The sequence below is a fragment of the Rhinolophus ferrumequinum genome, chromosome 9, assembly GCF_004115265.2.
Source record: "Rhinolophus ferrumequinum isolate MPI-CBG mRhiFer1 chromosome 9, mRhiFer1_v1.p, whole genome shotgun sequence".
NCBI lineage: Eukaryota > Metazoa > Chordata > Mammalia > Chiroptera > Rhinolophidae > Rhinolophus > Rhinolophus ferrumequinum.
Genome location: NC_046292.1, coordinates 28,336,585 through 28,350,287, shown reverse-complemented (window position 1 = coordinate 28,350,287; position 13,703 = coordinate 28,336,585). Strand labels below are relative to the sequence as shown.

The 13,703-nt window shown below is 39.1% G+C and overlaps 1 protein-coding gene across 2 annotated transcripts; it reads right to left on the bottom strand.

Moving 5' to 3' along the window:
* Positions 1-385: 385 nt before the first annotated feature.
* ZFP69 (ZFP69 zinc finger protein) lies at positions 386-13,474 on the bottom strand. 2 transcript variants are annotated; one of them, XM_033115404.1, is made up of 7 exons: positions 12,898-13,474; positions 11,884-12,045; positions 11,254-11,542; positions 9,814-9,899; positions 5,570-5,696; positions 5,139-5,237; positions 386-1,792 (listed from the first exon to the last, which is right to left on the bottom strand). In XM_033115404.1, exons 3-7 carry the CDS (start codon positions 11,378-11,380, stop codon positions 657-659), a joined length of 1,575 nt encoding a protein of 524 aa, XP_032971295.1. In that variant the 5' UTR covers positions 11,381-11,542; positions 11,884-12,045; positions 12,898-13,474; the 3' UTR covers positions 386-656. The 2 variants fall into 2 exon arrangements, with proteins under 2 accessions (XP_032971295.1, XP_032971297.1); XM_033115406.1 differs by having other exon boundaries at positions 5,139-5,234; positions 12,898-13,473.
* Between the last annotated feature and the right edge of the window lie 229 nt (positions 13,475-13,703).

Below are 13,703 nucleotides of genomic sequence, written 5' to 3'. Positions count from 1 at the left end.
GGCACTTTATCTACTGATGTGGAATGACCTCCATGATACGTGGTTAAGTAATAAAAAAAAGTGCAGATGTGTTTTGTATAGGAGGTTGCCATTTATGCTTAAAAAGAAAAACTATATATTTGTAGTCTCTTGGGATATAAATAGAAAAATCTCTGGAAGGGTGCACAAAATTTTAGTTATAAAATAATGGTTGCCTCTAGGTATAATTTGATGGTGGGATATGGAGGAAGGAAACTTGTTCTTACACAACTGTCCGTGCCTTTTGAACTTTGTACCATTAAAAGTGTTCCCCATTAAAAAAAATAAAATTTTAATTTAAAATATGGGGGGAGGTGACATTTTAAACAGTAGTTTCCAAATGCTGGTCTGTAAATCAGTGAATGCCCATGAATAACTTATTAATCCACCATGAAATCAGAAGAATAATAATGTGTTGTTTCCATATTGCTGAATTTAATTGGAAGGATCATCCTTTATTCTTAAGTACTTTGTATGGAGGTATTTTATTAGATTGTAGTTATTGTAGTGTTTACTTACACAATGGGCAAAATTAAAAGTTGGCAGCATTATATCCATAACTCGAGAGTCCTGAAATTTAAAAGTATAGAATCACTGATTTAGATTTGGCTTTTGTTCTCATGTTAGATAATCAGTTTTTACACATTATTTCGGAAGGTATTCCTCCTGTGTATTTCATGGTGTCGAGTAAGCGATGAATTATAGCTGAAGGCTTTTCCACACTCATTACATTCATAAGGTTTTTCTCCAGTGTGATGTCTCTGATGTTTCTTAAAGGATGAATCATGCCTATAGGCTTTTCCACAGCGATTGCATTCGTATGCTTTCACTCCTGTATGAACAGTTTTATGGTTGCTAAGGTGTATCCTCTGCCTAAAGGCTTTACCACATTCCTTACATTTGTAGGGTCTCTCCCCAGTATGAATTCTCTGGTGATGCGTTAGATAAGCTCTGTGACTGAAGGTTTTACAACATGCAGTGCATGCATAGGGCTTCTCCCCAGTATGAATTCTTACATGTTCACTAAGGTGTCTAATCTGTCGAAAGGTTTTCCCACATTCATTGCACGTAAAGGGCTTCTCTCCAGAATGAGTTCTCAAATGTTGGATCAAGCTAATGTTCTGGCTGAAAGCTTTCTGACATTTATCACATACATAGGGTTTCTCCCCGGTGTGAGTTCTGTGATGCTGATTAAGAGATGAGCGATGTCTGAAGGCTTTGCCACATTCTTCACATTCAAAGGGTTTCTCACCAGTATGGATTCTCTGGTGGGTATTAAGGGATGCACTTTGACTAAAGGCCCTTCCACATTCCTTACATCTGAAAGGTTTCTCACCAGTATGAATTCTCATGTGTTCAGTAAGATGAATAGGTTGTTTGAAGATTTTTTCACATATATTACATTCATAGGTTTTTGTTCTTATGTAAGTCATTGGGTCATTAATCAAATCTAATTTGTATTTGTTCCTCTTTCTAAGTGTGTCATATTTATGGTGTGTCTGTTCTATAATAACATTTGAACTCACAATATTTTCCCCAATTTTTTTACTTTCTTGGCCTCTCTTCTTGTGGGTCAACATGGCTTCTCTTACGTCTCTTCCGTGGATATCCTGATGCCTTTCTAACTCATCATCATATTTGGTGACTTTTTTCAATCTGGAATAAATGACATCATCCCTCATGAACCTTTCCATCATAATACCATGATATAACTCTTCCTGTAAAATGACATTCTTTGTAGTTGATATATTGGTTTCTGTTTTACTCTTCAAGTCTGAAAAAAATGGAAAAAAATACAAATAATTCACATTCTTTATGCTTTGAAAACTCAATTATTGTAGTGGGTATGGAATACAGATTTCGATAACAATGCATATAAAGTACATGAGATTTTGATTATATTTAAATATGGTTCTGCAGTCTTAATTTAATTTTAAGAAACAGTAAACAGAGTCAAAGTGCGATTTTATATAGAGAATAAAATTTGAACAATTAAGTCCTGCTCTTTCTAAAATACTAAATAATGACACTTCAGAGCTATGTCTTAAAAATACATCATTTTGGAAAATAATACATCTTTGGAAAATCATCTCAGAAAGATAAAAATGTCCCTTTCCCCACTCCAGCAATAGCCTGAGACACTATTCAAAAAATAAGGATGGAACTAAGAATAGTCACAAGAACACTAAACTGTCTTTTATTGAAACTTGTGTTAATATTTACACACGTTCTGTTTCCTATGCTTATTAATCTGTCGCTGGATGTGTTATTTATACAAAGGAGACGTGTAAAAAACCCAGACTATGTTACTATTATTGCTATGTTCTATGAAAATATCCTTTAATCTTTCAAATTCTAACAGGTTTTCTTACTTGATAAGTTGTACCCGTGACTGATATTTCAACTGACAGTTCTGTATTCCTGAAAGGTATAACTTCTTGTAGGATTTTTTAGTCCACAAAAAATGATCATTAGCACTTCCAAATGCTAAATGAATAGAAGCAAGAATAAAGTCTATGTTCTGCAGACCCCTGATTCTGATCCTAAATAGCAGAGGAGTAAGAGAAGAAGAGAGGGAAAGACAGTAGCCATATATGTCCCCGTCCCCCATTCAGTGTCCATGCCTGCAGGAGGCCCAAGCTAGGGGTGAAGAGAACATTTAACTTTGAATGAAGATGTGAATTTTTCTTATTGCAGTGAACTGAACATTTTACTAAAATCAGACTGTTTTTATTATTTAAAGGGAATGGACCATCTATGAGACGTCTTTGAGATTTAATCCAGAGGCAGGGAAAGAACACGACTGAAGTTTTTATTATTGTTTTCGTTATTATAAGTTGAAAAAGAGAAAACCCAAGAGAACATTCAAATTACTGGAATGAATAACAGAGTGAAACAAAGTAGCTGGTTATAAGGTCAATGCACAAAACCAGCTGTGTTGTTACATACCAGAGCAAACAGAAAACATCATTTTAAAAGTATACCATCTACAAAAGCAATAAAATATTAGGGTCTTCAAGATGAATCTGAAAAAAGAGATGCAAAATGTCTAAGAGCTTCATGGGGAAAATCCTGAAACTTTATTGAAAAAAATTAGGAAATATCAACAAACAGAGCAATATACCATGTTCCTGGATAGTAGGACTCAAAATCATAATATCAATCCCCCCAAATTGATCTATAAATTCAATTATATTCCAGTCAAAATATTACCAGACGATTTGTAAGTGTGTGTACTCATTATTTAATTTTGATGAATTATATATATTTGATACATTCATTATGTAACTTGTATGGAAAAGCAAGGGGCTAAGAATAGCCAGGACAATTCTGAAGAACAACATAGGAGAACTACTTATACCAGATATTAAGTTTCAGATAAAATATATTAGGTTGGTGCAAAAGTTATTGCCGTTTTTGCAATTATTTTTAACCTTTTAAATCATAATTACTTTTGCACCAACCTAATAGTAATTAACACAGCCTGGCATTAGAGTAGGGATAGAAAAACAGAAAAATGGAACAGAATAGAGAGAGCCCAGAAACAGATGCAAGCATTTAAAGGAACGTGACAGGTGACAGAGTGCCATTAACTATGAATAAATCATTATTAATAACTATAATAAACTGTTACAAATGATCCCTAGACTGATTATCCATGGGGAAAATACTGCACTACTCACCTCACAGTACACATAAAATAAATCCCAGGTAAATTGAACTTAATCAAACCTAAACATGAGAAGCAAAAATTTTTAAATATAGGATAATATGTATTTTTTCTATAAATCAGTAAGAAAAAAAGATAATAGGACAATTGGCAAAGAATATAAATAAGTAATTAACAGAAGAAGAATCCTGGGTGGATGGTCAATAAACATGAAAAATATGCTCCCTCTCATTAGTTATCAGGAAAATGAAAGAAACAACAAGATCTTCTACTCACCCATTTACAAAATTTTTTAAGTTTGATAGTGCCAAATGTTGAGAAAGATGCTGAGTTCTGGAAACTCTTAAAACCTGCTGACGGGAGTACAAATAGGTGCAACTGAGTGCAATTTGGTAATACCTATCAAAACGAAGGAGCACACACTCCATGACCAAACATTGTTGCTTCTACCAAATATCTCAGAGAAACACTGGTATATGTACACAAGAAGAAACATACATGAAGATTTACTGCAGCATCTTTGTAACCCCAAATTTAGAAACAGTATAAATGTCTACCAACAGGCAAATGGATCAATAGTGGTTTATTAATCCAATAGAAATGAAAGAACTAGAACAACATGAATAGGAAGAGTGTTGAATGAGAAAAGCAAGTAGAAGTTTATATACCATTTATTTAAAGAATAAAAATATACAAAACAATGCTATATATTGTTGAGGGATATATACATATAATAAAATTATGAAACCCACATGGGAATGGTAATATTTAAACTTAGAAGAGTTGGTTATTTCAAAAGGTAGGAGGGGAACAATGAGGCTTCAACTCTGTTTTATTTCTTAATCTAGGTGGAAGCTACGGAGAAACTTGCAATAATGTTCTCTATGCCTTTTTGAACATCACAAATATTTCATAATGTGGCAAAGTTTAAGGAGATTGTTGAAGATCACTGAATTTGGTGAGAAGGAATCCTACGATAATTTCTCTTGCAGAACTTTTCATAAAGTAGTTGTTAAAAAAAATTAAGATACGTGAATTAAAAAGAGTGAGAATCCAAGGTGGGGTTACAAAACGAGAGTTGGTAAAAGTGGAAATAGAACGCAAGAGAGAAAATTAAGGTTTGTAGAATGCAGTGAGAGTCCTGAAGAGAGATCTGTTTTCTGTGAGGAGAGACCACATACTCGTATATCTGATGGAAAAGAGAAAGGAGCTTTTTGTTGGAAGACTTTAGAATACTGAAGAAAGAGGGAGAATTATGTTTAACCTTAATGAAGATAAGATATGTCTTCCCTCCTACTCCAGGGAGATTTTGCAAGGTCAAGTGAAGGAAAGGGGTGGTAGAGGGAAGGGTGAAACTGGGTTTAGTGCAGGACTCAGCCTTCCGCACAGCCTACAAGACTTTGGGCCCTCGGGCCTACGTATGAAAAGGCACCATCTGCCTTGCTCTCACCTGAACTGGGATATCCTGGGCCTTCTTTCTCTGTTATCCATGGGTCTTCTCCTTTTTCCAACTGGGAAATCACCCTAGGTTTGGAAAGTTGATATCCTGCTTATGGAATGAAAAAAAAAAAAAAGGAATATGAATGTTTATGTTGAGGTGTAAGAACCACCCCCAGAATTTAGTTCCAGTCCTGTGGTGTTTAGAGACTCTGAAAATGGAAAAAGGCACCACAGCATGTCTTTCTATTCTAGCTCTACAAAGTGAAGTTGTTCCCCTAAGGAAGGAAAATCAGATATGCCCTGGCTTGATTTTCAAAGGAATGAGACATCTCTAATACAGAACCTGAGGCCAAGATCCAGGGAAGCGTAACATTTAATAATTTAGAAACAATGATTCTCCTGTAATGGGCAGGTTTAGATGTATGTTTAGCCCATCCTTACCCACTGAGACCAGGTTCCCATAGTTTTCCAGCATCACCTCCCGGTACAGATTCTGGTGAGCAGGGGCCAGCTGCCCCCACTCCTCCTGGGTGAAGTCCACAGATACGTCCCTGAAGGTCAACTTTTCCTAGAATATCAAATATATTCCTTTTTAGCCAGAGGCTACCTCCATCAGGATCCAAGGAGTTCTGACAGTATTCTAAGTTCTGAGAGATTCTGAACTAGTTTTACTGAGAGCCTCCTCTAGATCTGTTTTGAAATTCTCCAGAGATTACCATACATAATTTAATACATAGAAGGACAGATGCTCATACATGCCTTAGAAAAAATTAAACAGGATAAGGGGAATAGGGAGAGCCACAGCAAGGGTAGGGATGATCTTCTATGTAGGGTAGCTGGGGACGGCCTGTCTAAAAGGGTGATATTTGACCAGAGATATGAATCCAACGAGGAAGAGACATATGGAAATCTAAGGGGAGAGAATTCCAGGCAGGTATAAAGGAACTAAGGTGAGAATGTCCTTGGCTTGTTTGAAGAACAGCAGAGTGAGCAGCATCGCTGGAGGCAGGTTAGCAAAGGGGAAAGTGGAAGAAGATGAGAGGAGAGGTCTGGGGAGGAGAGGGAGAGAGAAGAGAGGCTTTTAGCACTTACTGTCACAAAGACCAACACATTACTGCTAAGCTTAAATTCTGGGGCCCTGCTGGAGTGTAATGCAAAAAACTGTCTAGAACTGTAGTCTAACCCTTTCCTAGCTCAAATACTGAAGAGATAAAAAAAGTCAGCCCCTCTGCAGTGGCAGGGTGGGGCATTGGTAGCTGGGTTTATCAGAAGTGAACTCAATCAAAGCTGTATCTCAGCCAGAGCTCAGTCACAGCTCTAGGAGGAACACGAGTAATCAATCCCTTACCTTGACCATCAGAGGAAAGGGCTTAGTCTCTTAGAAATAAACAGAACAAAACAAAACAAACCATATATGTATATAGTTAATCCTCCATTGTTCTTTTACACACAATGTCTAAACTACAATAAAAAATTGTTGTATGTGTGAATAAGGAGGAAAATCTGACATATAATCAAGATAAAAATCAACAGAAACAAACTTATGGGTGACCAAGTCATTGAAATTATTAGATAAAAAGTTTAAAACAATTATGAAAATATGTTAAAGAATTTACAATAAAATATGGATAGAACAGGTGAAAACAAGGGGGTAATTTAGGGGAGAGATCGAAATGCTAAAAAAAGAACTAAAAAAATTCTACAACTGAAAAATACAATGTCTGAAAAATTCATTGGATGGACTTAATGGCAGACTGGACCCTGATAAGAAAAGATCAGTGAAACTTAAGACAGGTCAATAGATATTAAAACTGAAGCAGTAAGAGAAAAAAAATCTGGGATAATATGAAGTGGTTTAAGACACCTGTATTTACAATCTCAGAAGGAGATGAGAGAATGAGCAGAAAAAAATATTTGAAGAGATAAAGGCTGAAAATTTTCCAAATAAACCCACAGATCCAAGAAGCTCAGCAAGCCCCCAAAGAATGAATTTTAAAAAAAACCTGCCCATGCACATCACAGTAACACTGCTGAAGAGCAAAGTTAAAAGGAAAGATCATAAAAGTAGCCAAAAGAAAGTAAGAAAGGAAGAACAAAAAAACAAGAAAAGTTGGCATTAAAAAAAAAAAGGCAGAAAGACACACGACTATAGGGAAATAATAAGAACAACAGCTGACTTCTCATCCCAAACAATACAAGATAAAAGATCATGGAACATCTTTAAAGTGCTTAAAAGAAAGAACAGTCAACCTAGAATTCTGTACCCAGTAAAAGATTCTTAAATAGGAAGACAACGTAAAGGCATTTTTAGATCAACAAAAGCTGTGAGAATTTATCATTAGGACACCCATGCTACACGAAATGCTAAACAACATTCTGTAGGCTGGAAGGAAATGATGCCAGGTAGAAACTAAGAACTAAAGGAAGAAATTAACAGTGCCAGAATTGGTAAATACGTGGACACATATGAAAGACTCATTCTCTTTCCCATTTCTTAATTTTCCTATGACACAATTTACTGTTAAAAGCAAAAATAAGAACAATGTATTGTGGGGTCCATAATATGTAAAGTGAAATGTATGATGACAGTACATTGGAATGGGCGAGAGTAAATGGAAATATAACATAAAGCTTTCATATTATATGTGAAACAGTACAATATTAATTCAAAGCAACTGTGATACGTTAAAAAAGTGCACATTGGCTAGACCAACCACTAAAAACAAATTTTAAAAGTATAGCTAAAAAGTCATTAGGGACATAAAATGGAATACTAAAAAACTATTCATCAAATATATGGTGATGGAAGGAGAACTGACTCTGGGTGGTGAACACACAATGGGATTTATAGATGATGTAATACAGAATTGTACACCTGAAATCTATGTAACTTTATTAACAATTGTCACCCCAATAAACTTTAATTAAAAAACAAACAAACAAACAAAAAACTATTCAATCCGAACAAAGGCAGGAGAGGAGGAACAAAGAATAGATGGGACAAAGTACAAGAATATACACTTAAATCCCACCATATCAATGATTACGCCAACTACAAACGGACTAACAAAGCAAGACCCAGTTCTATTTAAGAAGGTCACTTTAAATATAAAGACACAGATATGTCAAAAGTAAAGAAATGGAAAAGGCTATACCATACAAACAATAACTAAAAGAACACTGGAGGAGATACATTAAGTTAGACAAAGTGGATTTCAGGAAAAGGAATATTACTAGGCATAAAAAGAGATATTTCATAATGATAAAAGTTCATCAAGAAGAAAACAATCGTACGTGTTTATGCATCTGATAACAGAATCCAAACTAAAGCAGAGTTGACAGAACCAAAGGGAGATAGACAAAACCACAATAATTAGAGATTTTAACATTCCTCTCTCAGTAACTGACACAAGTAGACAAAAATTCATCAACCTATCAACCAACTTAACCTAACTGACCTTTATATAACACTATATCTAACAACTACAGAATATGCATTCTTGTTTAAACTTTTTCTTTTGAGATAACTTTACATGTAAATCTACTTACATGCAGTTATAAGAAATAATATAGAGATCCCCTGTACTCTCTACTGGGGGTGAAGCAGAGTTTTGATTGGAAAAGGGCATGAGGGAAATTTCTGTGATGGTGGAAATGTTCTTTATCTTGATTTGAATACATGATATATACATATGTCAAAATAGAACTATGTACTTTAAGTGGTTTTTCCTATATGTAAATTATACCTCAATTTTTAAAAAATAATTTTCCCAGAGCTAAGAAACCCATCAGTTTTTGATAAATATCAGGAAAGTGCAATGCAGAAATAAAGTAAATAACTAGACTATTATCACTTCTTCCATATTTCTGTAAATAACTCGGGAATACCTTTCAATCCTAGAAGGTATTAGCATCTGAATTAGCTGAGGAAACAGGGATTGTAAATAACTGGAAAAAAAAAAAATTGCCTCAGATCACCAACCAAATCCTATACCATCTAATTTCAGAACCCAAGTTCTTTTCACTTAAAACTCTCTGTCCTCGAAAAACATCTCTTCTTTAATAGTCTTCCTTTAACTCTTATTCAACAATTGTCCTTCTTTTTCACCTATTCTTCCACCAGATAGTGAGGACACCCATTTCTGACACCCTGTTGCATCTGTCCAGCCTAACGTGTGCACTATGTAACCTGACCATTTCTTCTGTACTCACTTCTTTGGCTGCAATTTAATCTCTGCTCCCAAAACTATACTAAGGGTCAACTCATGAAGTTTGCAAGCGATATGTGGATATCACTAAGAATATCAACACTTTCTTCTCACAAAGTTTTTGAATATGACATACCAAAAAAAAAAAAAAAAATCAGGCTTATCTTAGATCCCAGGTGGTATCTTATTGCTTCTAGGGGCTAGAATGATATCATTCATTTTGCTTTCTTTACAGAAATTAGCACAATGTTAGATCTAGGGGTTGGTTAGAAACAAGAGTTACATGGAGGGAGGCCATTATGAGCATGTAAATTGCTACCACCATGGCTCAGTTTTCTGTACAAGAGCAACTTGCTCTGAGCTCCTTAAGTTGAATTCATTAGCCTCAACTGCCTCCTCACTCCCCCAGAAAAGGGCAAGTTATAGCCTTAAAAGCTGAGAAGCATTTCAAGAAAATGAAAGGACACTCCAACTCACCTGGGATTCTGCTCTCGGGGCCCCATAGGTCACTTCATCCTTTAAACGTTCTCCCTGGGTCTCACCAGCATCCTGAGATAGCAGAGCTGGGGAAGGAAAAGAGCCTTTGCATCTCCCCAAATCCCCCAAATCAAAAAACTGCCTGCAGACCTGTTGAATGTGGCTCCTCCCTCAGTACATTCACCTCAGGGCGACTCAAGAGCAGACTGGAATCTCCTAAGGATGTGCCGAGCACCACTCTGGGCATTAGTATTTCCCAAGTGTCAATCGTGATCCAAAAGCACAGATCTACCAGACCACTCCTTGGTTCAGAGGTTCCCAGCAGCAAAGAAAAATCCAGACACTTCCCATGGACTTCTAGGCACTTTACAATCCATGTGAAATATTTTTCCAGCATTAGTTTCCTCTAACCACCATCCTTTACCTGTCGGACACATAAACCTACCACATTCTTAACCCTCAGTTAGACTACAATATTCTCCATTCTCCAAACCACTCTTCAAAGTACCCACTTTTGTATCCTTTCCCCAAATCTTCTATAAAAAATTTGTGCAAGTTTTTTATAGAAGGCCCAATTTCAAGGCCCAATTCAATGCTATCTGCTTTGTGAAACTTTCTCAGATAAGCACAATTGGAAGAATGTTTCCTATCTCTTGTCTTCCCAAAGAACTTTACCATAGCATTTTCCTAGGCTACCTTCTATTATTTTGATTTGGGTATGTGTCTATCTCCATCAATTAATAATTAGCATTAAAAATCATTATTAATTTTACCATCTGTCAAAATGCTTGGCAAAGTCCCTGCTTGACACATTTAGAATACAATAAATATTAGTTGAATTTGAAGTGTTACAGATATGAATTAAGAGACCATATGAATTCTGGTGTCCATCTATCTGTCCTGACCACTAAATATTGTGTAATCTTGGACACGTTTCCCACCGAACCCATACATTTCAAGGTAAAATGAGAATAATCAAGCATGTCAGTCCTTCCTCTCAGCAGCAGATGAAAAGAAAGAACTGATACTTGTGAAAAATACTGGTTTGGGGCTAAAATGAATGAAACTTGTGAAGGATAACCACTGGAGGGCTTAAAGGTGCCCAAACTTTTGACCTGCCTCTCCATGAATCACATTTCCACACTTGGGAGCAGCTGGTGGGAAATACCTCGTGTTCTGTCTTCTGGTCATGTTTGTATTTGAGGACAGGAGATGGTAGCAGCATGGAGCACAGGTCGCAAGGAACCTCTGTTGAGAGCACAGTATTTTCTCTCACAACTATCCCTTTCCTGAAAGCCACAAGCACGAACCCCAGAGACCTGCTTTCTCCCAACTTTCTCCCCAAGAGACCAGAACAATGAAGTGTGTACTTGTCTTTTCACACACAAAGGAGACCTCCTTCGTCCCCTTCTGTCTCCCCACCCATCAGTCTATTCTCACCTTCTCCTTCAAACATCTTAGTCACGTCCTCCCACAGAGGCGCCCCCTCCTTGGCCTTCCTCGGATGGTGCAACTTGACCCAGGTGCTGGCCTCGGTGGGCAGGGTGATCAGGAGCCGCTGCAGCATGACGATATCCGCCCGACTGGGCTTGTCCACTTCTGGTGAGGAAACTTCCAGAACTTCCGCTGAGAGGCTTCACAGTTGTATGGTCCTCCTCTGATCACAATCTCCTGCCTTCAAGGCTGTGGCATGTCCCTGCGGCGCCAGAACCAGGGTTGCTCCTAGAGGCTGATATGAATTTAACAACACTGAAAAACTGACTTCTCTCTTAAATTACGTACTGCCTCCTAGGGAGGCAGCCGGTTGTGTAGGTTTGAGTGCATGCCTCCATCTTCTCCTAGAGGAGCAGAAGGCAGGAGCTGAGGGATCTCGAAGCACGGATCATACAGCCAGAGCTCCAGAACTTCCATAAAATATATTTAAAACTGCAAAACATCCATAAACAAAGGTTTGGCATGCATGTGGGAATAAGTATAATCAAAGCTCTTGGATGTGGCTCTACTTCCAGTTCCATACACACAAACAGACAAAGATACACAAACACCAAAGATATACAAACACACACAGACCCTGCCTTGACTTCCCTCCTTGCGAGCTGTGTGCATCTTCAGCCTGGATAAGACTTGAAAGTGAAGAGGACAGGCATTGAAATCAGACAAGCTGCGTTAGAATCCTGACACTTGCACTTCAAAGCTCTAAGGCACTTCAACTTTCTGTGCTTGTTTCTTCACCTATAAAACAGGAATAATTGTACTTCATAGGGTTGTAATGTTGATTAATTGAGACAATGTCGGGCATACAGTAAACTCTTAATAAACATAAATCTTTTGCTTTAATGCTGCATCATAGCATTATCTTTTTAAGTTATTTTTTAAAACAATTAGCGATCTCAATTTAAAGTTCATATCAAGTATCTCAACTGATGGAATAATCATATAGCTGCAGTTTTCACGTGGGAAAGCAGTGACAGACACATCACCACCCACGCGTTTGCCCAGCAACTGGCAAGTCCTTTTACCCTCTCTGTTAAGATGCATCCTGTTTTTAAAAATGTTAAAATTGAAAAAAAAAATGTTAAAATTGGGGGAGAGGAGTATGTCTTCAAATGGGAGGAAATATAGTACTTCGAGTATGAGGATGACTGCATAAACGTAACAGGCAAATTTGGAAAAAACTCAAATGCATCAGCTATCTCATCCAACCCCCAGCATCTGAGCAGGTAGGTAGCTCCACAGCAACGAGGTCCAGTGTATCTAGGCCCCCAAGAATAGTCCTAGCTCTGTGGAAAGGAGGCCCACCCAACTTTTTGAAGTTTGTGGGGAAGGGTATGTGGTTGATTGGCGTCTCTTTTTTTTTCCATCTGTGACTGATGGAAAGGAGCTGCATCCTAAGAATTGGAGTATGTGAGAAATATGCTGCCTCTGAATATATAAAAAGTAAATGTCTTGTTACCAAAGTGGAGAAACTTATGAACCGGTTTATGACAGAGAAGCTTCCCTTCGAAGACGCTCCTCCCCACTGCCCCCAGACACCTCCCTCGGACTTAGAGACAGCAGACACGGGCGGTGTAGCCTCCTACTCACCAGATCGGCCTTGGACGCTGGTAGCACCAAAGGTGGGGACTTGAGAGCACTCGCTCTTGAGGCTTTCAGCTCCAGCGGGTGTCTCTTTAGAGGAGGACTGGGTGGTAACAGATTTTGTTCTTGCCCAGCCTTTTATAGGCAGACCACGTCCCCATTCGACACAATCATTCTTCAGAAAAACGCCCAACGTTCACGTCGGCCTCCCGACTGGAAGTGGGTCTTCACCAAATTCCCAATGAGAGGCGGCCTAGGGCGGGTGTTGCTGCTTCACATCAACCCACCGCCCATCCAAGGTCGCCTTTCCCAGCTGCACCCCCAGGAGCGGGGCTTTGAGGGCCGTAATGGGAGGGGTGCCCTAAACCCGCTTCCCGCAGAGCCGGGCGAGGATACACCTCGCCGCCTGCGGCTTCAATGCCGGGCCGGCGGCAGCGGTCAAGTGCACTCCAGTGCCGTTTCTTGGGCCGCAGCCCTGCGTCTCCCGGAGCCTCTGCCTCCCGACGCGCCCCCGCGGTGGCTGGCGCCGCGCGACGCCCTCACGCTGGCCCCAGTGGGCTCCGGGGTGCGGCCCACCCACGCGGCCGCTCTGCCACCCGGCCCAGCGCCCGCGCGTCTTCCAGCGGGCTCCGCCCGCGCCGCTGCCGGCTCCGCCCACGAGGGCCGCCAAGGAGCCCGCCCGCTCTGGGGATGCGGGGAGCGCCCGAAAACCCGGAACCTGGATGAGGCGGAGCGCGCCCCCGAGGGCTGCCCAGACCCAGGGGCAGCGGCCACCCAGGCCTACAGCCCCGCTTTTCCTGTCGGTGGTCCGT